The sequence below is a fragment of the Mauremys reevesii genome, linkage group 26 (genome assembly GCF_016161935.1).
Source record: "Mauremys reevesii isolate NIE-2019 linkage group 26, ASM1616193v1, whole genome shotgun sequence".
NCBI classification, from domain to species: domain Eukaryota; kingdom Metazoa; phylum Chordata; order Testudines; family Geoemydidae; genus Mauremys; species Mauremys reevesii.
The window spans coordinates 5,146,190-5,171,442 of record NC_052648.1 but is presented as its reverse complement, the minus strand read 5'-3'; the positions used below and the strand labels follow the sequence as shown (position 1 = coordinate 5,171,442).

General features: G+C 55.2%; 1 protein-coding gene across 3 annotated transcripts; it reads right to left on the bottom strand.

Annotated features, from left to right (window-relative positions):
• Nucleotides 1–727: 727 nt before the first annotated feature.
• Nucleotides 728–24,159, bottom strand: LOC120391961 (occludin-like). Of its 3 annotated transcripts, none has more exons than XM_039516227.1 (9): nucleotides 24,007–24,159; nucleotides 22,957–23,101; nucleotides 17,509–18,257; nucleotides 14,753–14,911; nucleotides 7,480–7,637; nucleotides 6,675–6,884; nucleotides 5,048–5,219; nucleotides 4,296–4,337; nucleotides 728–2,347 (listed from the first exon to the last, which is right to left on the bottom strand). In XM_039516227.1, exons 3-9 carry the CDS (start codon nucleotides 18,199–18,201, stop codon nucleotides 2,246–2,248), a joined length of 1,536 nt encoding a protein of 511 aa, XP_039372161.1. In that variant the 5' UTR covers nucleotides 18,202–18,257; nucleotides 22,957–23,101; nucleotides 24,007–24,159; the 3' UTR covers nucleotides 728–2,245. The 3 variants fall into 3 exon arrangements, with proteins under 3 accessions (XP_039372161.1, XP_039372160.1, XP_039372162.1); XM_039516226.1 differs by lacking the exon at nucleotides 22,957–23,101 and adding an exon at nucleotides 22,133–22,271; XM_039516228.1 differs by lacking the exon at nucleotides 22,957–23,101.
• Nucleotides 24,160–25,253: the final 1,094 nt, after the last annotated feature.

Here is a 25,253-nt window from a genome sequence, read left to right as displayed (position 1 = left end):
GGAGCGCCTGGCCTGGCTCGCTTGGCCGCAGAACTCAAAGGGCCCTAGGAAGGGGGCCGCTCCTTACAGAGCGTGAAAGGGGGAGCACCCAGCGTTAGCAGCACTCACCAGCAGGGCGTGAGAGGCAGCGGGCAGCAGGCAAACGGCTGCTTTAGGGCTCTAGCAGCGTCTCTCTGCCAAATGTACAGGTCCGTCCGCCCCCCACCCCCAAGGTATGTTATAAGACTGCAGCTATACGAAATAGCTATAAGAACGTAACCCTGAGGTGGCTGGGAGTGGGAACGCTGCCAGCCCATTGCTGGCAGAGCCTGAGCTGGGAGAGGTTGGGGGTCACGGTTCAGCTCTGCCCCAGACTCCTTGCCTGACCTCATCCCTTGCGTTGCTCTGGGCCTTGGGTCCTCGCCTGGCAAACCGGGGGTGATGATGCTCACCGCCCCCATGGGCTGTCAGGAGCAGAAAGTCGTGACTGGTTAGAAGCTGCTCTGATACCACAGCAATGGGTGGACGGGCTGGCGGCCAGCAGTGACTGTATCAAATGCTTTTGCTGTACCCTCTTCCCGTGCCCAATTTCTACCTCCAAATATTGCTTCGCCCCAGCGACAAAACACTGACTCTGGCTGCAGCCAGTTAAACATACGGGGAATCTCTTTTTTAAGCCATACGCTGATTCAGGAACGAAAGGGAGAAGCATTTCATTTTTCAGCAAGATGCTGAAATTTAAAATCAACAGATACAGTTTATTTAAAAAAATAACCCAGACATCATACCCAGTTCCCTACAGACGAGCACACTGGCGTAGGAAGTGCTGGCAGCGTTAAAAAAAATTGTGTTCAGACGTTCGCACCGTGCCGCCCAGCTCTATAAAACCGTGGCAGCTGGGGGGGGGAGGCGCAATTCTAAGGCTGGCACCGTGATGCCCGTGCGAGCGTGAAATCTCCTCACACAATGCCTAGCATGGGCTCTTGCTGTGGGGCGGCCAAAGCCTGGCTTTTGCTGGCTTGTCAAGTTGTCAGGCGTGTGAGCCGGCTGCGCTGGGTGACTCAGGAGTTCCCGATGTATTATTCATCCTGGTGAAATGCATCCGCCGCCACACTCAGTTGTCAGCTCCACGAGAGACACTTCTGCAGAACGGGGCAGGAGGTGAGGGGCCGGGACACACTGGAGCTCGGGTCTGGGTTTACACTCGGCTGCTGTGGTGGGAGACAGGCCGTCACCCTCAGCTGGCTGCAATGGGCTCCTTCCTGGTGTGGAGTGCGAAACATGCCCGGGCTCCAGCGCTCCAGCCACGGCTCTCCCATGCTCCTGGCTTTGAATCACACTGGGACTCGGGGGATGGAGGGGAAAGATGACAGTAATCTAAGAGGGAGCAGGAGTCCTTGCTAATTGCCTTTCCAGAGAGCACGGACCCAATCCTGCAAACCTTTCCTGGACAGGGAGCCAGCATCAGGCTTGTGCAGCACAAAGTCCCCATAATGGAGTGAAATCCAGGCTCTGCCGAAGTCAACGGCACAATCCCCACAGAGGTCAATGGAGCCGCATTCCACCTACCGTGCTCAGGGGGTGTCAGTGGTGCATACGCCTTGTACAAACCCTTCAGCCCAGGGCTGAATTTCACCCACCGAGGGTCCTCGCACCTGAGGGGTGTCCCACTGAGCTCACTGGGACTACGTGGGCGAGTAAGGCCTTGCAGGATGGGGACCAGCATGTGAGCATGCTACAGCGAGGCTCACTCTTTGCTCATATAAAACAGGAGGCTAATTTATATACATAGCCACGTATTTACAAATGTACGTCTGCACACGTACAAACCGCGGGGCCGATGCTGCAGCACCCGCAGGCGCATGCTTAATGCTCAGTTCTATTGAATTAATGACTCGCACGCATAAACTTAAGCACCAAGGAGGATCTCCTAGCCCCACTGAAGTCACTGATTTCAATGGGACCAGGATTTCTGCTTAGGTCATTGCAGGATACGGGCCCACCGGAATCAACCAGAGCGCAAACTTCCGTGGAGTTTCATTTCTGTTCTAAAAATCACCCTCTTGCCCCGCTCTCCGAGACCTGTTGGGTTTCGGTTTGGAAATGGCACAAAGATAGAGAGATTCTGCTTTTGAAACGAGTGTACAAAACAAAAAGAAATCTGCGTTTAGTCCAGGTGTTTGGCATTCCTGCAGCGCTTCGTGGCGGGAAGGCGGCTGACCACATGCAGAATTTCTTCCCCCGCCAAAGGATTCCGCTTTCTGCGCTACCCTCTCATCTTATCGTAGTCGCTCACCATGCGTTTGATGTGGAACAGCTTGTTCCGCAGAGCTTTGCTCTCCATTTTCTTTGTCTGATAATCAGGAGTCTGAAGCGAGAGCAAGAAACGAGGAGGTGTTAATAACGTTGCAGGGAACACGGGGGCACATTCTCTCCGGCTCCCTAATGCAGCTGTGCTCTGGAAGCACTAAGCATTGTGGGAGCTGGTTCAGCATGTGTCATGCGTCGCCATCTAGTGGCTGGTCCGCATAAGAAGTTAAGAGCCTCCCATTGCTACCAGCTAATGGAGTTATGTTTTTAGCTCAAGTGGCACAGACTGATACTTCTGGAGAGCAAATATTAAGAATTTAGGGCCAGATTTTCAAGGGCTCGGTGCCCACAATTGAGGCCAGATTTAAGAAAATGCTCAGCACCCAACGGACTGCACTCTTCAGTGCTTAAATGTGCGCTGGTCCCCTTTGAAGATCTGGTACTTAATGTCTGATGTTCTGAGTTCAACCCCCACATGTTGACTGTTATCCCAGCTCAGACCCCCTCCATTTGCAAATGAACAGAGAGATATTTATGTCTTTGCTGCAAAAGCAACCTGGGATCCCAGAGGGGCGCTGGGTTTCTTCTTGCCTCGTGCACGCTCCCCGGTAATAAAGATTTTGCAACTGGCACTAAGCTGCCTTTTGGGATATATGAACCCCAATGGAAACCCCTCATGCCACGGGGCTGACTCTACGAGGCTCAAGGGAATAATCCAAAGCCAGTGAGCTCCGCAGGTCTGCCCGATCCCCACGGCAGGGAGCAGATCGGCTGAGTGAAGAAGGCCCCCTTGCTGTGCCGCAGGCTGTAGGAGGGCAAGGCTGGCGCTGGACGGTGCCGTCCAGACAACTCTGAAAGCAGGAGGTGTTTTTCCTCCGTCTCAGCTCACTGAAGCATGTTGTATTTCAAGCTGCACCGCAGAGCGTAATCCAACACCGAAGCAGCCAGCTCAGGGGCACCGCAGAGGGAGGCAGGGCATTTCGCTCCAGGTCATGCGTTTGAACCTGACCCAGGTATGGAGGGATTGGCAGTATTGAACCAGCTGACGGCTCCTGGGCCAGGCCTAGCAGGTGCATTGCCTGGGTCCTAGATGACAGATCTCCACATTACAGAGTGTAACCCACTAGCGGGTGAGTGGTACAAGCCCCTTGGCCTGAGAACAGGAGTTGTTACAATGCCCGCCCACCCTCCTTCCACCCAGGGGATCTTTAGCTCAAGCTGGAGCAGCTCCTACTCTTAGCTCCGGAGGTCCCCAGTTCAATGTCAGCCCAGAGGGTGGCTGTCACAAAAGCACCCGCTGCATGGGACTTTCCCGGCCAGGCTAGGGAATGGGGGCCTGATTCTGGGGAGTGCAGCTCCCACCGCCTTCAGTGAGAACGGCATGTGCACAGCAATGCTCAGGACCAGACACACAGAACGGAGCAAACCTCCCACCCCTAGCCGGGCCCTTCCAGCCACATCGCTGGCTACGCACACACTAAAGCCACGCTGCCCCTGCCCTGGGAAGAAACACAGAACTCCAGCTCCGTGCTCTCGGTCCCGACCCCTTCATGGGAGCAACACAATCAATGGCCCCAAGGGCTGGTCTGCTGCCCGCTCTAACTCAACACGAGATTTTAACCCGAAAACTGGTGCAACATTGTGTGTGGACACCCTGAAATCGGTTTAAGCCTCATTCCGATGATTTTGCTCACCTAGGGAAATTGACAGGTGTTCAGCTAAACCGACAGAACCAGATTCAAGCCGATATCCACGCCGGCACATAGGGGCTTTCGGTGGTTTAATCCCATCTGGGTTTGAAATGGATTTAAGTTAAGCCAGTGCCGCCGCTTGCATGTGTAGACAAGTGGGAAATGGCTAAGGCCTTGTCTGAGGACACTCGCTACGGGACGCTGTTTGAATCGCTCGGGGAAATTGGACAGACACACAATCCCGAAGGGAGCACAGACAGACAGAATATGCACAGAGGCAAGTAGCTAAAGAGAAGCTGGGTTTTGGAGACTCACCCGTTTTAAATCTTTCAGCCGGTTGTATTCCTCGGCGACTCCCTGAAAAAGAAAACCCAGGAGGAGAGGGCCATGTTATGTGCCCAGCAGAGAATTACCCCAGAGCCATCACTCGGCAGTGTAGCTAACGAGGGAGCACGGGGGTGGTGCCAGGCGGGGGCTGACAAAGACGCCCTTTCAGGCTCCTGTATGGAAAGCCAGCCGTGCTGCCGAAAGCAAGGCTTCCCAAGGCAGCCCGGCACTGCATGCTGCTGGAATCAGCATGGGCTGGGCAGGGGCTGGAGCTCGGGAAGGAGAAGAGACGTCTTCCAGCTCACACTGATTGGGCAAAATTCCCTGCCAGCTTCCACAGGGGCAGGGTGGGTCCCTGAACAAAACAGATGAGCATCAGCTGTCAAATGAGACTTCCATCCCCCTTGGTGCTGGCCCCTCTGCAGAGGGGTGAAGTAGCAGGAAGGATGCCCTGTAGGTAAGGCACTGGGCTGGGAATCAGGAGACCTGAGCTCAGTTCCTGCCTCTGCCACTGCATCTCTCTGGTTCTCCCTTCCCTGGTTGCAAAATGGGGCGACAACGCCCCCTTTGTCTGTTTAGCCTGTGAGCTCTTTGGAGTAGGGCCGGTCTCTGTGTCTGTGCAGCGCCAGGCACAACGGGGCCCTGAGCTCTGCTGAGCTCTAGAGGTGCTACCGTGACACGACGCCTCTAGCCTCCATGTCAGTCGGTGAAGCACAGCCCCGGCCTGGCCCCACGCTGACCTGGTACTGCGGGCTGTCCTCCGACAAGCCGTCCAGCTGCTTGCTGAGCTGGTTCAGCTGGTCGTTGATGTCGTCCATCTCGGCGCACAGCTGCTTGTAGTGCTTGAGGTCGGCGTCGAACTCCTGCTTGTATTCCTGGCGAATGCTGTCCGAGGTGATTGGGGGGTACACGCTGCCCGGCCGGAGGAGAGGGAGAGAGAGAGATTAGACTGGGCACTCAATGGGGGGGTGCTCTGGGGCTGGTTTGCAGAGGGGCTGAGTCTCTCCGCCCCCAAATCATTGCAATCTCTTTCCACGCAGCATTGTTCTTGCACCAGCCTCCCGGGAGCTGGCAGGTGGCTACTGGAATTACAGGAGGGCCGTGCCACCGGCCTGCCTGACGGGGGAGGAACACAGGTGTCCCCCAGATACTGCTGTCAAGGCACATGATGACATCCCAGCATGAGGTAATTGGGATGCCAGCACGTCATGTCAAAATGTCAGTGAAGCTGGTGTGATCAGATCCCCCTCCCGCCTCCCCGGAGTAGCCCTCCTGCACAGGCCAAATGGGGCAGCCTGGATCCTGGTCCAGCTGCATGGCATAACATAAGCCCATAAGAATGGCCAGACTGGGTCTGACCAAAGGTCCTTCTAGCTCAGTGTCCTGTCTGCCGACAGTGGCCAATGCCAGGTGCCCCAGAGGGAGTGAACAGAACAGGGAATCATCCAGTGATCCATCCCCTGTCGCCCATTCCCAGCTTCTGGCAAACAGAGGCTGGGGACCCCATCCCTGCCCAATAGCCACTGATGGACATGTCCTCCATGAATGTATCTAGTTCTTTTTGAACTCTGTTATGGTCTTGGCCTTCACAACGTCCTCTGGCAAGGAGTTCCACAGGTTGGCTGTGCCTTATGTGACAAAACACTTCCTTGTGTTTGTTTTAAACCTGCCGCCTGTTAATTTCATTTGGTGACCCCTAGTTCGTGTGTTATGAGGAGTCAGTAACACTTTATTTACTTTCTCCACATCAGTCATGATTTTCAGCCCTCCATCATATCCCGCCTTAGTCGTCTCCTTTCCAAGCTGGAAAGTTCCAGTCTTATTAATCTCTCCTCATATGGAGGCTGTTCCATACCCCTCATCATTTTTGTTGCCCTTTTCTGAACCGTTCTCAAGCCCAATCTCTCTCTTTTGAGATGGTGCCACCGCATCTGCACGCAGTGTTCAAGCTGTGGGCGTCTCATGGATTTATATTGAGGCAATATGATATTTGGTGTCTTATTATCTATCCCTTTCCTAATGAGTCCCACCACTCTGTTCGCTTTTCCGACTGCCGCTGCACACTGAGCGGATGTTTTCAGAGAACTATCCACAATGACGCCAAGATCTGTCTCTTGAGTGGCAACAGCTAATTTAGACCCCATCATTTTATATGTACAGTTGGGATTGTGTTTCCCAATGTGCATTGCTTTGCCCGGGGCATGCTCCCCCATGGGCCAGCCCCACCTCCTGTGGCCCAGCCTGTGATGTTAACAGCAGCTCTCTCTGGTGCTCGACGCCCTGCCGGGGGATGGCCCCAGTAGCCGAGGCCCTGCAGAGGCAGCCAGGGCTCACTGATGGACGCCCCAGGGAGAGCGAGCCCCTCACCTGCCCCACTCGTCCTTGTCCCGCTCGTCGCTGGACTCCATGGCTGTGGTGTAGTCTGTCTCGTACTGGGACTCGTCCAGCTCGGGGTTGCGCCTCCTTCTCCTCCCACGCCGGGCCGGGGGCTTGCTGGAGCTCTCCCTCCTCCTCTCCTCCAGCGTGCTGGTGCTGAAGGTCCTGGCGGGCTGCTCGCTGACCACACGGGCAGGAGAGCTGGGGGGGGGGCAATGTGGACACGGGGCTCAGCCTAGAGCCAGGATTCTCAGCCTGAGACCTCCCCAAACTGCTCATCCATCCAGGCGGGACCCCTGGGCTAGAGAGCCCCAGCTCCTGCGGTGACCGGGGGCTGGCGGCGTGGCAAGGCGGCAGGTCTGAGTGAAACAGGGAACGCAGGCCTCTGGGGCTGCCTCCCCGCATGGGCATGGTTATCGGTATGGACACAGCAGCAGGGTGGTAGCGTGAGCTCAGCGCCCGCTGGGCCGGCTGCTGCCCAGACATGCAGTGAGAGACAGTCGCTGCCCCAGAGCTCACAGCCTGATGTGCAAGACAGACACAGGAGGGACCGTTCTCCTCCATGCTGCAGATGTCTGGGAAATGAGGCCCGAGGTCCCACAGAGCTGTGCACTGAACCCAGCGAGTCCCAGCCCTGGGCTCTAAGCACCAGACCCGCCTGGGCCGTCACTTCATCAAACCAGCGGCTGCCGAGCACCGTGAGCCCAGCTGGGCTGGGGGAGGCGTCCGCTGGAGGCTGAGTGGGAGATCTGGATACAAAGGGACCCTGGGTTCCCAGCCCTTGGGACGGCCTCACCTGCTGGGGTTGTAGGCCTCGGGGGAATAGTAGCCGTTCTCCTTGTGCGGGTAGCCGTAGGCGCTGGCCGGGGCGTTGACAGGGCTGATTGGCTTCTCGGAGTAGGCCAGCGTGGCCGTCTCATCGTGCATGCTGGCGCCCTCCGCAACGTTTTTCACCTGAAAAGCAGCCAGAGGCGTTCGGCTCCCTCTGGGCCCACGTGCGGCCTGGGGTGTGCGGGGGGCTGGGCGCGATGCTGGGGTCACGCTCTGCCCTTAGCTCCACCTTAGCGAGAGCCAGGGCCAGTCGTGACCTCGGTCTCAACTTCAGACTTGGGGACGGCCTGGGGCAGTCTGCAGGGTGCACACAAAGGGCCCCAAACGGCAGCCCACTGGCCGAGCTCAGGGCGGAAGGAGGAGCTCAGGGCTGGGATAACAGGGGCTGGGGGTCGGGATTCAGGGACACTGGCCGAGCTCGGGGCCGAGGGGGGAGCTCAGGGCTGGGATAACAGGGGCTGGGGGTCGGGATTCAGGGACACTGGCAGAGCTCAGGGCAGAGGCGGGAGCTCAGGGCTGGGATAACAGGAGCTGGGGGTCGGGATTCAGGGACACTGGCCGAGCTCGGGGCCGAGGGGGGAGCTCAGGGCTGGGATAACAGGGGCTGGGGGTCGGGATTCAGGGACACTGGCCGAGCGCGGGGCGGAAGGAGGAGCTCAGGGCTGGGATAACAGGGGCTGAGAAGCTCTGAAAGAGCCGTGAGGGGGACGCTGGCACTGGCCCAGCCGGTTCTGTTCGTTCCTGGTCACCGTCACACACCAAACCAGGGGCGGCTAGTGCAGCCCAACCCCCGTCCGGTCTGCAGGGCCCCACGGAGCTGGGATTGGGATCCGGAGCATGAGGAACCACCGCCCAGGTCCCGGCTCTCTGCCTCCCGTGTGTGCAGCCCCAACCCCCTTATCACCATGCGACTGGCTGATAAGCTAAATCCGCACTTGGCAAACACCTCCCCTGCCATTTAACCAGCCTCCACCCCGCAGCTGGCACCACCAGGCCCCACGATCCCCCACCTGCCAGCACAGCAGCAGAGGCCAGGGGGATGGGTGGGGGTGGGTGGATAAGTCCCAGGCACAGAGGAATGGGGTTAAATTGTGTGGCCTACCCCCCATTCCAGGGCCTAGCGGAGCTGGCTTGCTATGCCCCCACCCGCAGGAGCCTGCAGTGGAGAACAAAGCCGTGGGGCTGCTGGGTGACCCCCCGGCTGTTAGAGGACTGGGAGCTGCGGGAGCGGAGCGAAGGAGGTACAAGGCTCCCTGGGAAGGGGAGTGGCAGTGCTCAGTGCCAGGGAACAGGTGGTTTGGGTGGGAATTTCCCCTCCTGAACTCCCCTGTGCCAGTGGGCCACAGGGCCAGTTCCCTTTCGCAGGGGTGTTTGCTCCCCTCGCTTGCAATAATTCACAGGGACTCAGCCACCTGCGGAGCAGCTAACCCTTCCCTCCCCAGGCATCCCTGGGACTGACAAAGGGAGGATGTGCCGCCCTGACCTGGGTCCCTACAGGGCCCGTGCAGGAGACGCTTCCACCAGAACTCAGGAAATGCCTCCCAGGAGCGACCTGCACAGTAAATAAACCGAGCTGGGAGGAACATGGAAACACCCTGGGCTGGGAAACTGGTCACGTCCAGGGAGGGCACTTTGCTTCTTTCAGGCTTTGCTCTTGTGCTGATGGTGGGCTACAGGGCCAGATTCTGCCCATCTGTCTTACGTACGTCTAGGACCCCCAGCGCTGTAGGATCTGAGCACCTCCCAATCGCTAACTATTGATTTATCCTCACCCCTACCCTCCGTGAGTTAGGGAAATGCAGTTATGCCCATTGTACAGATACCACCTACCGCTTACATAGCACTTTTCATCGGCTGATCTCCAAGGCTTTACAGAGGACCAATAGCCCCATTATGCAGATGGTGAAACTGAGGCACAGAGATGGGAAGTGACACACTACAGGTTACCCAGCAACCCAGTAGACTGCTGGGTCTCAGCCTGGCACTGCACCCACTAGGCAATGCTGTCTCCTCTCTAGATAGGAGCCTGTGGCCCAGAGAGATTAAGTGACTCACCCAAGGTCACACAGGAAGTCTGTGGCAGAGCAGAGAATTGAATCCTAACCTACAGGCCCAGGCCAGTGCCCTAACCACTAGGAAACTCTCCCACTGTATTCACACAACCTTCCTCATGCTGGACACAATGTCTCACACAGTCAGCAGGTTCATTGGCCTCAATTGTGCAGTAGGACACAACTTAGCGGGAAGTTACAAAAACAAAGTATCAAAATCTGGCTCTAAACAGGGGAGCCATAGCTTTAGACGTTGTGACCTAGATATAGCCTCCCGGCCCAGCCCCCCACGTACATCCTCCTCCACCTCCACCAGGCATCTGCTAACGAGGGCATCCCAACAGAACAGATGTTTAAATAATCATTAAATAGCTAATGTATGAATGGGAATAACATTTACCGGGGGAGGAGGAGGAGATGGTAAAACAACATTAGAATGAAAACAGGAGTACTTGTGGCACCTTAAAGACTAACAAATTTATTTAAGCATGAGCTTTTCTTTAAGGTGCCACAAGTACTCCTGTTTTTTTTGCGGATACAGACTAACACGGCTGCTACTCTGAAACCTAACATTAGAATGAGTTCATCAGGGTCTTGAAAGAAAAGAAAGAAAGAAAGCCCCACTTGTAGCATGCGGAGAAGATGATGTAGAGAGATTGATAGTGTTGCCAACTCTCTCAACACCTCATGTTTCTCCAAAAGCTCCAGCTCCTGGAATCAGGGGATTAGGAGAGAATCTCTTTTTTTTTTTTAGAGTCATGTTCTAAACTTCATGCTTTTGGAGGAAAGGTTGAGCCCACACCCTGCGTGACCCCCCAGCGGCTCACTAACCAGAAGGCAAACCAAAAGCAGCCAAAATGATTATTTTTTTTAAAATCTCATAGTTTTTAAACCAATTGTGTGATTTTTCTGGGAGGCCAGATTGAGTTTGAGGCTGGTGATCAGAGAGATCGATAGATATGAGAGAGACAAGAGGGGTGAGGCGATATCTTTTATGGGACCAGCTCCTGCTGGTGGAAGAGACAAGCTTTCGAGAGCTCTTCTTCAGGGCAGGAAAAGGTACCTGGAGTGTCACTGCGAACTACAAAGTGGGACAGATTGTTAAACCCAAGGGATTGGCACACATAGACCGATCAAATGCAACAGGTTTCATAAACAGCATGCCTGATTCTCCCCCGTCCTTGGCTAGTTGCCCCTCTGCTCCTGTCAGATCGTTTCCAAATGCCTCAGGTTTACCCCTGCTTGCAATTACTTCCCTGGATAGCTGATGCACTCGTTAACCCCTTCCTCTCCTCGCCTCCACCCAGCCACCCGTGGGAGCTGTCTTTGCTCCATGCTGCCGTGCAGGCCACTCCCTCCCCTGCCCACCGGAGCATGAACGTCTGCTCTGCGCTATGTAACCTTGCAGCTGCAGGGCCCCGGCCCCCTAATGTTCCCTGCAGCTTTCCTTTGGGCATCCTAGTCCCTGACCTCAGGCCAAAGGCATTTCCTAGCACTGGGCCCGCAGGCCGAGAGGTGCTGGGTTGCTGATGCAGGAGAGGTGCCGGCAACGAGGGAATGTGGCCACATCTGCTCCTGGAGGTTAAGGAAATGGGGAGGGGTGGGAGGTATTTGTTTAGATTGAATCCTAGAAGTCCAGATGTTTTTCCCCTTCACCCTTCCTTCCTTCCTGGCCCTTTGCGGCTTGTTAGCTGGAGCCTCTTGCCGGGGGCAGAAATTGTCACTTGTCTGGGATCTGATGGATCTTTGGAGGAAAGAGCTTCGTTCCCTGGCTAAGGCAGTTCCTCTCCCACCTTCCTTCCCACACGAGCAAAGATGCAGAGAAACCTGGGAGCTGATCCTGAGGGGGAATCTCAGGGGGGCTTGGGAGCAGAGCCTGGGGGGGAACCCCAGGGGGACCTGGGAGCTGATCCTGGGGGGAATCTCAGGGGCCTGGGAGCTGAGCCTGGGGAATCTCAAGGGGCCTGGGAGCTGAGCCTGGGGGGGAACCCCAGGGGGACCTGGGAGCTGATCCGGGGGGGAATCTCAGGGGGGCCTGGGAGCTGAGCCTGGGGGAACCCCAGGGGACCTGGGAGCTGAGCCTGGGAATCTCAGGGGGCCTGGGAGCTGAGCCTGGTGGGGAACCCCAGGGGGACCTGGGAGCTGAGCCTGGGGGGAATCTCAGGGGGGCCTGGGAGCTGAGCCTGGGGGGGGACCCCAGGGGGACCTGGGAGCTGAGCCTGGGGGAATCTCAAGGGGGCCTGGGAGCTGAGCCTGGTGGGGAACCCCAGGGGGACCTGGGAGCTGATCCTGGGGGGGAATCTCAAGGGGGCCTGGGAACTGAGCCTGGGGGACCCCAGGGGACCTGGGAGCTGAGCCTGGGGAATCTCACTGGGGGACCCCAGGGGACGGGGCCTGGGAGCTGAGCCTGGGGGAACCCCAGGGGGACCTGGGAGCTGAGCCTGGGGGGGGGGGAACCCCATGGCTACCTGGGAGCTGAGCCTGGGGGGAATCTCAGGGGGGCCTGGGAACTGAGCCTGGGGGGGAACCCCAGGGGGACCTGGGAGCTGAGCCTGGGGGGAATCTCAGGGGGGCCTGGGAACTGAGCCTGGGGGAGAACCCCAGGGGGACCTGGGAGCTGAGCCTGGGGGGGAACCCCAGGGGGACCTGGGAGCTGAGCCTGGGGGGGGGGAACCCCAGGGGGACCTGGGAGCTGAGCCTGGGGGGGGGGGAATCCCAGCTCCCACCTGCAGAGCCCAGTCTGGGAAGAACTTGGCTCGTTCACTTCCACACACAATTGGGCCCTTGACCCCTGCCCGGACTCAACGCTGCCAGCCCTGCTTGTGCCATTAGACACGCCCTGCCAGAGCTGTGACTACAGCCCAGGAGTCCTGGCTCCCCACCCCCATCCAGCTCTAACCCCTAGGCCGCGCTGCCTATCGTGCTCTCTCACTCTCCTTCCGAAGGTCATATCGCAGCCCAGCCCTTAAACACGGTACACGTCCCTGAGGACATGCCTGGGCAGCGCTCAGACCCTAGTTACGAGGGCAGGACAAGACCCCAAACAGAACAAAGGAGGCTCCTGCTACAGACGAGTCTTTTCCTCCAGTGTTAATTTCCCCACGGCTGGGTTTGTTGGTGCTGTTCAGTTCCCTGATGCGGAGACGGCTGCTTTTCTGCGTCACGCCATACAGCGGAGGGGATGCCAACTGCCCAATATGCTCTGGCCCAGCAGCGCCCTGGAGGGCTTGTCACTCTGCATTAGGCTTTCAGGCATCAGATGCTCACGCTGAGAGGCAGGGAGGCACTGGAGGGGAGAGGGATGATTGCTCTGATGGGCCCTCGGGTGAGTTCACCCTGGGCAGAAGCCCAGCACAACATCACGGTACCACTACAGCCATGGCTGGGAATCCCAGAATCCTTTGCTCCCTTGGCACGGGTATAAGTGGGATGCAAGTGGTGGCAAGGCTGCCCGCCAGCCCCTTGCCCGGAGAGGTGAATTTCCCAGGCTTAAGCGGGGCCCAGCACTTACGCTGGTGTGAAATTTCACCCGAACAAGCAACCCCGCTCCCCCACCCCATCCCCAAGTGCCTGTGACCCCACTGCCAACCAGATGTGACCTGGCGCCAAGCGATGGACCAGAACACGTTTGAGATGTGCCAGGCAAAACCCTGCGTGGCAAGAGCCGCCCAGTTAATCATTGACGAGGGTGAAACTAAATCATATCATAAGCAAACATTTTTCGAGCACTCAGTGGACAAAGGGGAAGAGAACAGAAACCCTTCGTGTTGCTGGCTCCAGGCTCGCGGCCTATCTGATCCGATCCCGTTTTATTTATCTTTGGGTGCATGCGAGATAGCTTGGACCAGCCCTGTTCTCAACACCCTGTTACTCACATCTGAGCAACAAAAAGACCCAAAAGCAAATGGAAAACACAAGGCATTTAAAACAGATGCAAGGAAATACGTCCCCCCTCCACTAATATATAAAATTAACCCGTGGAACTCATTGCTACGTGATAGTATTATTACTATTTATTTAAATTGTGGCAGTAAGTCGGAGCCCCAGCCACAGACCAAGATCCCATTGTGCCAGGCGTACAAACACTGAACAAAACCAATAATACCTAGCTCTTCTATAGCACATTTCATAACATGCAGCAGGGCACTCACACCACTCTGCCACATTCCCTGCCAGGCCACTGCCCATGTCCATCTTTTGCTCCAGAACCTAACCTAACCCTGACTTTTATGGTTGCCTAGATCACCTTAAAATGTGAAGCAGACGAATCCAGCCACATCTGCCCACAGCCTGAAAGAGCAGATCAGAGAGATTTCTGAGCTTGCCCCATTGACCACAATGGGGTGTTAACTCTGAAGCCTACAGACGGCGAAGCCTACATGTCAACATTGTTAACCATTTATAGATTCATACGTCCTAAGGCCAGAAAGGGAATTATTGCTATCATCTAGTCTGACCTCCTGTATAACACATGCCAGAGAGCTTCCCAAGGTAACTCCTACAAGTACGTCTCTTAGAACAAATCTAAAGCTTGATTTTAAAATTGTCAGTGATGGCGAATCCTCCACGACCCTTAGTAAATTGTTCCAACAGTTAATTACCGTCACCATTAAATTATTACACCTCATTTCCAATCTGAATCTGTCCAGCTTCAATGTCCAGCCATTGGATCACGTTAGCCCTGTCTCTGCTAGACTGAAGAGCCAGTTATTAAAGATTTGTTCCCCGTGTAGATTCTTTATAGACTGAATTCAAGTCACTCCTGGCCCTTCTCTTTGTTGAGCTAAATTGACGGAGCTCTTTGAGTCTCTGGCTGTAAGGCAGGTTTTCTAAGCCTTGAATCATTCTCGTGGCTCTTCTCTGACCCCTCTCCAATTTACCAACATCAACGTTTCTCTGCTGCTAAAATGAAGGTGAGGATGGATCATGCTGCGAAGATCTGCACAACCTACAGCGAGTGACAGCTCACTTTGAGGGCTCTCAATTTTAGTGCCATGAGTGGACGGGGCTTAGGAGAATCCCTCCCCTTGTCTGTTTCCCAGTCTGGCTCCTGAGGGTACCTCTGGGACCTAGACACCACGGTGATGGGCTGGTTAGTAATGCCCTGATTTAGCCAGAGCAGGTTAGAGCCTCAAAGTCCCTATCCCTCATCTGCTCCACCCGCAGCCTGCACCATCCTAGACTCACCCACTCCTCCACGTTGGGGCCTTCCTGGAAGGCGAGTGGCTTGTCCCAGTAGATATTGGGCTTCCCAAACTTCCAGATCTTGTGGCGCGTCTTGTGAGCAAAGAAGCAAATCACACAGAGAAGAATGACAATGAAGAACCCACAGACAATGGCGATGGCCTAGAAGAGAGGGGGAAAAAACACATTGGCCAGGGAGTCAGTGAAATTACCCTTATGCCATCCATCAGCTTGGTTCAAACCCAGCACCTTTTGCACTGCAGCACTGACCTCTACTGCTCAAGCTAAAGGAAGAACTCCATCAGCTGGTAGCAGCAGTAGGTTGTTGTCCTCTATGTGGATTAGCCACTAGCAGGAGATGAGACACCCCCCCACTTGCCAGCACAGTTGGAGAAGTCATTCCAGTCCATGCGAAGGTGCCAAAGGAGGCAGGAAATGAAATGAAAGGGAAAATAATTGTTACATCAAACAAAAGAGTCCCCCCAAGGAGGAGAGAGACGGATGAGGAATTTCCTGGAACTGGGATTTAGGGGAGGAAGAGACGAAGAGGCAGCTTCTCGGGTTTGCGAGGGCTTTTGGAACTGGCCAAGCGACAGAGGACAAACCCGGCAGCATTCAAAGGGGGAACGGTAGGATATCAGCTATGCTGGCAACAAATAGAATCAGCTTCCCCAGCTCTCCCTGGCACAAAGGAGAATCACATGGGAGGCGGCCGCTGCTTTGCTCATTGCTATTAGCTTACCCGGGGTGGAAGTTAGCAAAACAATTGAGCCTGCAAAGCTTCCTGGGGTTTGATTCTCCGGGAGTGGGCTCAGCTCAAGAACCAAAACTAAACGAGGTGATGCCAAAGCACCTTGCAAGCTATAGGGATCCAATGCCTTCCTATTTTACAGACTGGGAGACTGAGGCATACGGTGAGAGAGAAAACGACTTTCTCAAGGCCCCACAGAGCCAGGAAAAGAGCCCAGGAGTCCTGACTCCCTGTTGCATAATGAACCAACCAACACTCTTCTAAAGACACGTGGCTGAGAACAGCAGAAACAGGGGCTGCTTATTCTCTGTGTGATTTTTGCTCCAGAAGAAGGGGTTCAAATCCTCACATTTTGGTGTGTGTGAGAGAGGGAGATTCCCCAGAATTTCCCACAGGGCCCTGGTAAGAATGTTGAAGTAGATAGAAATTAGACATGGGGGGAATGACAGATTAGGTCACATCTGGTCCATGCATCGGGCAGGTGCAGCACAGCTCCTTGCTTGTTTTTGGTAGGCAATATAGAGCAAAGTATATAGCTCTACATGACTCTGGATTTCAGGTGGCTGGAATGCAGCAGGCTGGGCTAATCTTATCCTGGAGACGGGGGTGGTATCGGCAGCCCCACCCAGCCCGCCGCTTAAATCGCTGCAATTGTTTCTGTCCAGACCGAAACTGGCTTCACAGAGACCTTGTTTGTTAATATTCTGCTGCCTCCTATCTGACAGACAGCCTAGAGCTCTGACTCCGGAGCCGGGCAGATCCTTGTTAGCTGCACAATATCGATAAGAGAACAGGAGTCCTTGTGGCACCTTAGAGACTAACACATTTATTCGAGCATAAGCTTTCGTGGGCTGCAGCCCACTTCATCAGATGCATAGAATGGAACATCTCGTGAGGAGATATATACTGTACACGTACAGAGAAACTGAAAAGGTGGGAGTTGCCCTACCAACTCTAAGAGGCTAATTAATTAAGATGAGCTATTAGCAGCAGGATTGTCTTGTGGGCCACCTTGGCCTCCCCTCCTATAACACCCCTGTCAACTAAAGCGATTGACTGAATGGAAAAATAACCACATGCCCTTCCTTCAGCTCCCTCTCCCACCAGCTCTGACTCTCCTTCAGCTGCAAAACCCAGGATGAATGAGTCAGCACCATGCGAGCAGCCAGCTCCCCCCTGGGCCAGGGGCCGGTTTGCAATGCTCTGGGCTAGGCCATCCACCCACCAAAGCAGGATTTTTTCTAATACTTTGTCCAACCTGGATTTTGAAGTCCCAACTATTTGGGTCTTCACCGTTCCCCTGTGAGATTGCTCCACAGCTTCGCCCACCAGGAAGCACCTCCTGGTATTGAGCCTTGAATTTCCCTGTCCTCAGCTCCGTCCTCCTAGCCCCGGTTACACCCTGTGTAGATCCAGGGGCTGCTGACGCTAGTCACCAGGAACTGCCCTTCGCTGAGGCAAGCTGGAGACGTGCACCAATGGCTAGTGGAAAAGGGAAAGCAGCAGTTACAGCTGATGGCTACGGCGGTACTGGAGAGAAAATGAGTGTTAATGGCAAAAAATAGACAGACTGGCTGGGATATGCCAACATTGCCAAGCAAAATGTCAAATTTTAACAAAAAAACAAAACAAAAGGGGGGTTGCCATTAATATTCTGACCCAAGTTTCATCCTGTTCGTTTGTGAAATCGAGCGAGCGAGACGGTAGGAAATTTTCAACAACCTTTGTTGATCATTTCACATTTTAAACAAACAAACAAACAAACACACACACACACACACACACACAAGGACTAAATTGGCATCAACATTTTCCCCAAAACAGTCAGCTCATTTTCTGAACAGCTTCAAGAGAAAGTCAACGAAAGACGAAGACAAAATGGAAGGAGAGAGAAAAGAAGGAGAGAAAGCTGAAGGCGGGAGAAGGAGAGTGAAGAAGGAGAGAAAGCTGCAGGAGGGAAGAGAAGGCGAGAAAGCTGAAGGGAAAAGGCAAGCGGTGCCCATCCTACCTCCTGCGGGTCCACGGTGCAGTAGTGGTAGAGGTACTGGTTCATGTAGGCCCCGCCGGAGGAGTACATCTGGTTGCACATGGTCAGCATGGGGCTGTAGTAGTAGCTGCCTGTCATTTGCGCCCGGGGGTTGACGCCCATGATGTAGACGATGGAGGCGATGAGCATGACGAAGGCCAGGATGGCGCACACCACGATGACCGCCAGGTAAAACCTGCGGGACCGGGCGCCGCTGGACTTGGTGACGCTGGCCACGAAGAGCCCCAGCAGCGCGATGAAGCACAAGACCGACATGGCGATCATGAAGCCGCTGGCTGCCCGCGGGTTGGTCATCCCGCCATAGTAGCCTCCATAGCCGCCATAGCCCCCGTAGCCCCCGTAGCCCATCCCTCCTCCATAATAGCCAGACCCGTAGTAGCTGCCTAGCCCGCTCCCGTACATCCCCCCGTAGCCGTAGCTGTATTCCCAGGCCAGCGTGGAGGCCACGCAGGCAAAGATGGTGATGCAGAGCAGGACGACCAGGGCCTCCAGGATCCTCACCACGCCGGGCGGAGAGTTCCACTTGTAAAAATACTGCGGCACGTCCTCCACGTAGAAGGAGCCCGGCGCGGGGGAGTGGATGTCGTAGCCATAGCCGTCGCCGGGGGGGCCGTAGCCGGTGGGCGGGCTGGTGTAGGGCTTCTGGCTGTACATGGCGGAGGAAGGATCCGACGCAGGGCAGACGCCAGGGACCACAGCCTTAGAAACGCCTAGGTAGAGCGGCAGATAAAGAAGCTGGTCAAGCAGGGTGGCCTGAGGGTGGGACAAGCCCAGGGGCAGGGAGTTCGAATCCTGGCTCTGCCACCAAGGCCTTGGGCTAGTCACTTACAAACTGCCCGAGCAAAGGGCGTGAGGGCCACGCGTTTCCCTCTGCTGCCGCCCGGCCTTGGGAGACGACGGCTGCGGAACCGGCCAGCCGGGGCAGCCGAAGCAGGGAGCTGTGACTATTCAGAGGACTTGCCCCAGTTCTGACTGGACTTTCGCTGCCCTGCGCTGTTTGCTCCAGCTCTGAGCATCGCTCCCCACCTGCCCCGCCCGCTTTGCTTTCCAGGTAGCTGGTCTCCTCCAGACTAAGCCACTGCCACCCCCCAGGAAAAGTGGCATCGACATGCTGCTTGCTGCCACCTCTGCCGGGGGTCACGGCCCTTGGGCCTCTCTCGGCTCAGTGAGCCGGTAAGCGCTGGCCGCCTCCGGCTTCGTAGTTGTGCAGTACCTAGCACAGCGGGGCCCTATTCCTGGCTGGCTTTCAGGCACTACCAGAAGCACCGCGGTTCATAGTGAGTCAATGGGAGTTAGGGGCCAGGCCCCCTTGAAAATCTCAGTGTCCCCGTCTATAAAGTAGGGGTGGTTTTATATAGATAGGTAAGTATATTAGATAGATAGATGGATGGATGGGGTGTATGCAGGGCCACCCAGAGGATTCAGGGGGCCTGGGGCAAAGCAATTTCAGGGGCCCCTTCCATAAAAAAAAGTTGCAATATTATAGAATACCAGATTCTCGTGGGGCTGGGGCAAATTGCCCCACTCCCCCCACCCGGGGACGGCCCTGGGTGTATGGGGGTAGATAGATAGATTAGATAGATAGAAAGAAATCTACAGGTCTGTCGCATCTTAGGTGCATTTAACATGCGCGATTTCAGCTTTACGTGGTTGGCAAAAACAAGGAAAAAAGAGAAAAATAACCATGGCAATACTGTTTCTGTAGTGCGGGCGATTCCGCCCACCGTTACACTCAATGTCATTTTGACTAGACGCGATTTTCGCTTTACGCGCCGACTGCGGAACGTAACCCCAGTGTAAGAGGAGACAGACCTGGATATTGTAATTGCATCTACATAGATGGTCCAGTCCAGCATATTAGTCGCTGGGTACGTCTGCACTGCAAAAAAACCCTGCAGCAGCGAGTTTCAGAGCCTGGGTCTACAGACTCCGGTTTGCGTTACGGGGCTGAAAGCAGCAGTGTAGCCGTTCCCCTGACCTAGCAATAGGGTGTCTTAACCATTCATGGGCTGGGGGAAGGGCTTTGGGCGAGCCCAGGCAGGAACCAGGCAGTGCTTGGGGACGGGTGCAGCCTGCAAGTATGGGGCCATCTTCTCCCTGGCCCCAGCGGCCAAAGGAGGCGTCATGCAGACCCCGCTTTAAGTCCTGAGCAGCACAACTGGTCTCTCCAGCTCAGAAAGGATTGAGCTTTGCCCCCACGGTGGGGTGGAAGGGCTAAGCCAGGGGGTTGGAGGTGCAGGAGAGTGCTCCGAGCTGGGACCAAGGGGTTTGGAGGGTGGGAGGGGGATCAGGACTGGGGTAGGGGGTTGGGGCAGGGAAGGGAGTCGGGGTGCAGGCTCTGAGCCACGCTTACCTCAAGCAGCTCCCGGAAGCAGTGGCATGTCCCTTCTCCAGCTCCTTCGCGGAGGTGCGGCCAGGCGGCTCTGCACCTGTCCCGTCCGCAGGCGCTGCCCCTGCAGTTTTCGTTGGCCGTGGTTCCTGGCTGATAGGAGCTGTGGGGGTGGCACTTGGGGCGGGGCAGAGTGCAGAGCCCCTTGGCTGCCCCTGCGTGTAAGAGCCAGAGAGGGGACATGCCACTGCTTCCGAGAGCTACGTAGGGCCATGGGATGCACGGAGCGGGGCAAGCCCCCGACCCCACTGCCTGGCAGGAGCTCGAGGGCCGGATTAAAACGTATGCAGGGTGGGATGCGGCCCCCAGGTCGTAGTTTGCCCACCCCTGTCCCAGAATCATCTCCCTGAGCTAATCTTCCTTCTGGTCCCAGCCAGCCTCCTCCCTGAGCCCTCAGGACCATCTCCCCATGCTGGGGCGAGACCCTTCTCCCCTGCAGAGACCAGAAAGCCCAGTCACCTCTATGGACTCATTGATGCACAACAAGCAAAGGCCGCAGGGGTCACACAGCCCCCATGCCCCAGGCTATGCTCATCCCTGACACTAGGGGGTGCAATTCCCATTGACCAGAGGGGGGTGCAATTCCCTCTGCCTTGCAAAGGATTCTCCTAGCTGAACTTTAGAAGCCTTGGTAAAGTTTTTTTTAAAACACACAAGCACACAAATGACTTAGGAGCCAAAGTCCCATTTTCAGAAGTCTCCAAAGTCCTGGGAATTGAGGGGGCCTGCTGATTTCCCAGGCGGCTTGGGTTCCTAAGTCACATGGGGTCTGAGTTAAGTGGGGTGAGCAACCCCAAGGTTAGCCTAGCCCTGGTGTGGGGTGGGCAGCCACACGGCAAAGCCCTACCCAAGTGACTGTGCCTGCGTCTAGGACGCCGGGGGGGGCCCATCCTTGGGTCTTTGCCGGTCAGTAAGCTGAGCCACGGGGTGTTTTCCCTGTGGATTCTGGGAGACCTTGTCTGTCCTTCTAGGCGCATGGAGGGAATTGTGGGAAGGCCCTGCAGGACTGCCAGCCTGGTATCCTCACCACAAGTGGGCGGGTTACCAGCGGGTTAGCTCTCCGCCCTAGCCCAGGGCGAAAGCACCACTAAACTCAGGTTCCGAGGGTTTTGTGTGTGGACGGGATCTGGGTTGCGGCAATCCCGGAGCAAGAACCTGAGTAAACGTTGCAATGAAAACAGATCCACTTTGCCCCCCTTGCACTAGCTCCAGGCTCTGGTCCCAGCATAAATCTGGAATAACTCTGCCAAATGCAGGTCTGATATATTGGTGCAAATCCTGAGAAACAGGCTCTCACATCCTCACAACCAACCAATTCAACCGCACTTTTATTTAAACCTCCCACAAAATGTACTCACTTGAATTTACTCCAGTTGCTTCAACCAAATAAAGCAAAAGATTTAAAAAACCCACCACCCACTGAACTAAAGTAATTTTGCTCAGACGCTTTGGTAACAAAATGCAAACTCCCAACCCCCCGCAGATTATATGTTTCTAAGAGAGATTATTTCTGCATGTTCCTATGCTATGGTGCCGGTACAAGTACCTCAGCAGACAGGCATGCCTTTCTATTGTGTCGTGCTACGCGATCTGCCTTACATTCAGGGATTTTGGCAATTAATTCGTCTTTGACTGCTAACGGTAAATCTGCCCAATGGCCTGTGATGGGATGTTACGTGGGGTGGGATCTGAGTTACTACAGAGAATTCTTTCCTGGGTGCTGGCGGGTGAGTCTTGCCCACATGCTCAGGGTTTAACCGATCGCCATATTTGGGGTCGGGAAGGAATTTTCCTCCAGGGCAGATTGGCAGAGGCAGATTCACCTTCCTCTGCAGCCTGGGGCACGGGTCACTTGCTGGAAGATTCTCTGCACCTTGAAATCTTTAAACCACGATTTGAGGACTTTGATGGCTCAGACACAGGTTTGATACAGGAGAGGGTGGGTGAGATTCTGTGGCCTGCATCATGCAGGAGGTCAGACTAGATGATCATAACGGTCCCTTCTGACCTTAAAGTCTACGATTCTATGATTCTGTGATTTCAGTCAATCGGTTTTTCCCTATGTCTCCCCTACCCCCACGCCCTGGTCTGTGCAATAACAACACTGCTGAGTACTTCAAAGCATTTCCCAAGCACTGATTAATAACGGGACAAGCAACAGAGGCTCAGACACAGAAATGCTTTTGTAACACAAACCTTATTAGTAAGAGAAAAAGGCCCGACCTTGCCGCTTCCGCACGAGTCACTTTGGCCCAGGGAGGAGAACGCCTGTGTACTGGTAGGTGACAGTTATCCGGTAAAGGGGGAATTTCACATATTTACATTTACAGCTCCTCTGTGAGGGAGGGAAATGCCATTATTGCCATGGAGAACAAAGGCAGCTCAGAGAAACCGAGTCACTTACTCAAAGGGAGTCGCGGCCAGGGCCGGGGATTGAACCCTGGCCTCCCAGGGAATGTTTACACTGCAAAAGACCCACAGCTGGTCCAGGGAGCTGACTCGAGCTCACCGGGCTTGCAGTGCGGGGCTATAAATCTGCCATGTAGCCATCAGGCTGGTGCTCCAGTTCGGTGCCCCCCCACGAGCGAGGGTCACTAATACACGGAAGACCTGACTGCTGAGAATAATTACCCCTGGGATGAATTTGCTGGGCTATATTTAAAGGGATACATACAAGCAAGAGGCAGGTTTGTTTATCTGACCTCCTACAATTTTGGGGTAGCCACGTTTTAAATGCTCTCTTCTGCCCCTGCATTCCCCACAAAGCGCCCTTTGGGTCGGTTCGGCAGGCGCCGACTCGCAGTGTACAAATTGTTCGCTGGACACAGGCCCCCGGGTTCCCACGGGAATGGCCTGCTCTGCCCCTCACCCAACTTTTCATAACAGGCCCTTTTAGTTTGGTAGAGGCTCAGCTAAAGAGAGCTTTGCCACGGCGCGTCATTGTTCGCCCCGCAGAGCCGGAGGGGCAGAGGACACAGGGAAGGGCAAACAAACCTCCTAAGAATTCTTCTAAGCCTCACCTTGGATTTTTGGATCGCGCGGGGTCAATGATCCCTGCTGAATCCAGCCGTCCTGAACCGCTGGAGACAGGATGGGAATGTTCAGCTGGGGCCTCCACTCCGGCTGCAACAGTTTCTGCCAGTGCCACCTCCTCTCTTATTTCACCTGATTAATAAGTCTCTGTTTTCCCAGGCCTGCAGCTGGGAAGCGCCCAGCAGCGCAGGACAGGGCAGGGTTTGCTTATTACACGCCCCTCGTGGGTCTCCACCCGCCTACCCCGGCACTAGCAAACAGTGCGCTCCCCTCACACCCGCTGGGCTCTAGTCAGTCCTTTTAAAAACCAATCCCCCGTGTTTTTCTTTCCCCAAGAGAGCCCGCGATAAGGTTGGTGCTGTGTTCTCACTGCCAAACCTCCTTTCTTTGGCCAGGATTCAAGTTTCAAAGACAACAAAAGCTCCCAGCGCTTCGAAAAGCTGCAGTTCCAGTTTGATCCCAGACCCCAGAAAGAATTTCCAGACCCGGTGAAGTCGATTCCGACACCTAAGCCCTTTCTGCAAAGATTTTGCAACTCCGCCTCTTTTCTTAACCGGGTTCTTTGAATTGCCCAAGATTTTTGTTTAACAAATGCCTTGCTTTATTCACTAAAGCCATTTAAGCTTGTTTTCATTTCCTTCCTAGCTTTGTTACTCTAGAAGTAAACAAGAAAACCGAACAGCCCCTATGAAAACCCCTTAACAACAAACAAGGATTTAATGTTTGAAGGAAGCGGCTGGTAAACATTCAAGGTGTTCTGCATCGAAAGAGAACTCTCGGAGACAGAGCTGTGTGAATTCAGTCATCTGACCTCATGAGAAAAATTTGTCTAGGCCAGAGCCTCAGCTAGTATCCATTACCATTGCGCCATTGAGGTCAATGGGGCCAGACCCATAGCTGGCTGCAGGTTGATTGACACCAGCTGGGAATCTGGCCCCCTTAAGTTCAACAGAGCTTTAGACGATCCTGAAATGTACTGACACAAAAATAACGGAGCAGCTCTGCCCCGTGAAGCGCTCAAACACCCACTGCCTTACCTTAGTTTGCAGCTCTCTCTGGTGCCGTTAATCAGCCTGGTGCTGCCTGCAGATGGGCCTCTGGCTCAGGGCTCCATTCCTGGAGCCACTGCCTTGAGAAGGGGGATGGCTGGGTTTCCTTTAAAAGCAGCTACCTGGGTCCCCTCTGTTTTCCTCCCCTCTTTGTTCATCTTAAAATGGCAGCCCAGGGATTAATCATTACTAGGTGCACAGTCATTAAAAACAACCCGCCAGCCGCCTCCTCCCGCTGCGGCCAGGCCGAAGAGAAAGCTTGTAACAGCAGGAACCTGGCACAGCTGGAGTAAAAAACTTGGCAGCAGCAGACCTAGCGCTTAAATCTCAGCTCCCTGTTCCACCGTGGATAATAAATCGCCTTGTGTGCAAGACTCTGATCAAAGTGCCTTGCTGCGTGGCTGGTTCAACTTTAACTCCTTCCGTTCGTCCTGCACATGGACCCACAGGGGAGCAGCCCCCTAGGCAAGGTTGAGCTGCCTCTCCCGGACTCGGTCGGGCCCAAGGGGTCCCGCCAAGCCGCAAGGATCCCAGCCCGGCACTTGGATTTTACTCGTCTTTAAGTCTCGCTCCCTTTGCGCACTCCTGCCCTCTGTGGGTGCAATGAGTTTGTGGGGCCCTGGCCTTTGTCTCAGCTGAACGGCCCACAGGGCTTGAAGTTAAACATGGGGCATGTTGGCAGGATTGGGCCCTTAACTAGTCCCAGACGCCTCGTTGTTTCCAATTTCTTGGAGGTTTTTTTTTTTAAATAAAAAGCTGCTTTATAAGTGGGAAAACAGCCTAAAGGCGGGTGTGTTGCAGTGACCGTGCGACTAGCAGGGCGGCTCCGACCAGCTGCCCGCACCGGGATGGCTGTCAGTCAGGGCGCTCTGAATTCTCCCTCTGCAGCTAGCTTCCAGCGCTGGCCACTCGTGCGCAAGCCACGGCTGCACCAGGGGAGCTCAGCATGGGTCTGTCTACACGGCCTTGTAACCCCAGGTTTTTCCAAGCCCATTCCTGAGTGTCGTAAACCTGGGTTTGCAACTGCCTGGCCCGAGTCGCACAGCTGGGCTAACGGCTTGAGCTGCATCCACACGGCTACGCGACGGCTCAGACCCTAGTCACGGCAGGCCTCAGGCCCCAATCCGTCCCCCAGCAGGGTCCTAGCACCTAGGCCTTGAGTGGTTGCTGACCTGAGCCAGGCTGATGCGTGAAGCCAGAAGGCTCAAACCAGAATCAGCGCCTGGGCTTAGTGT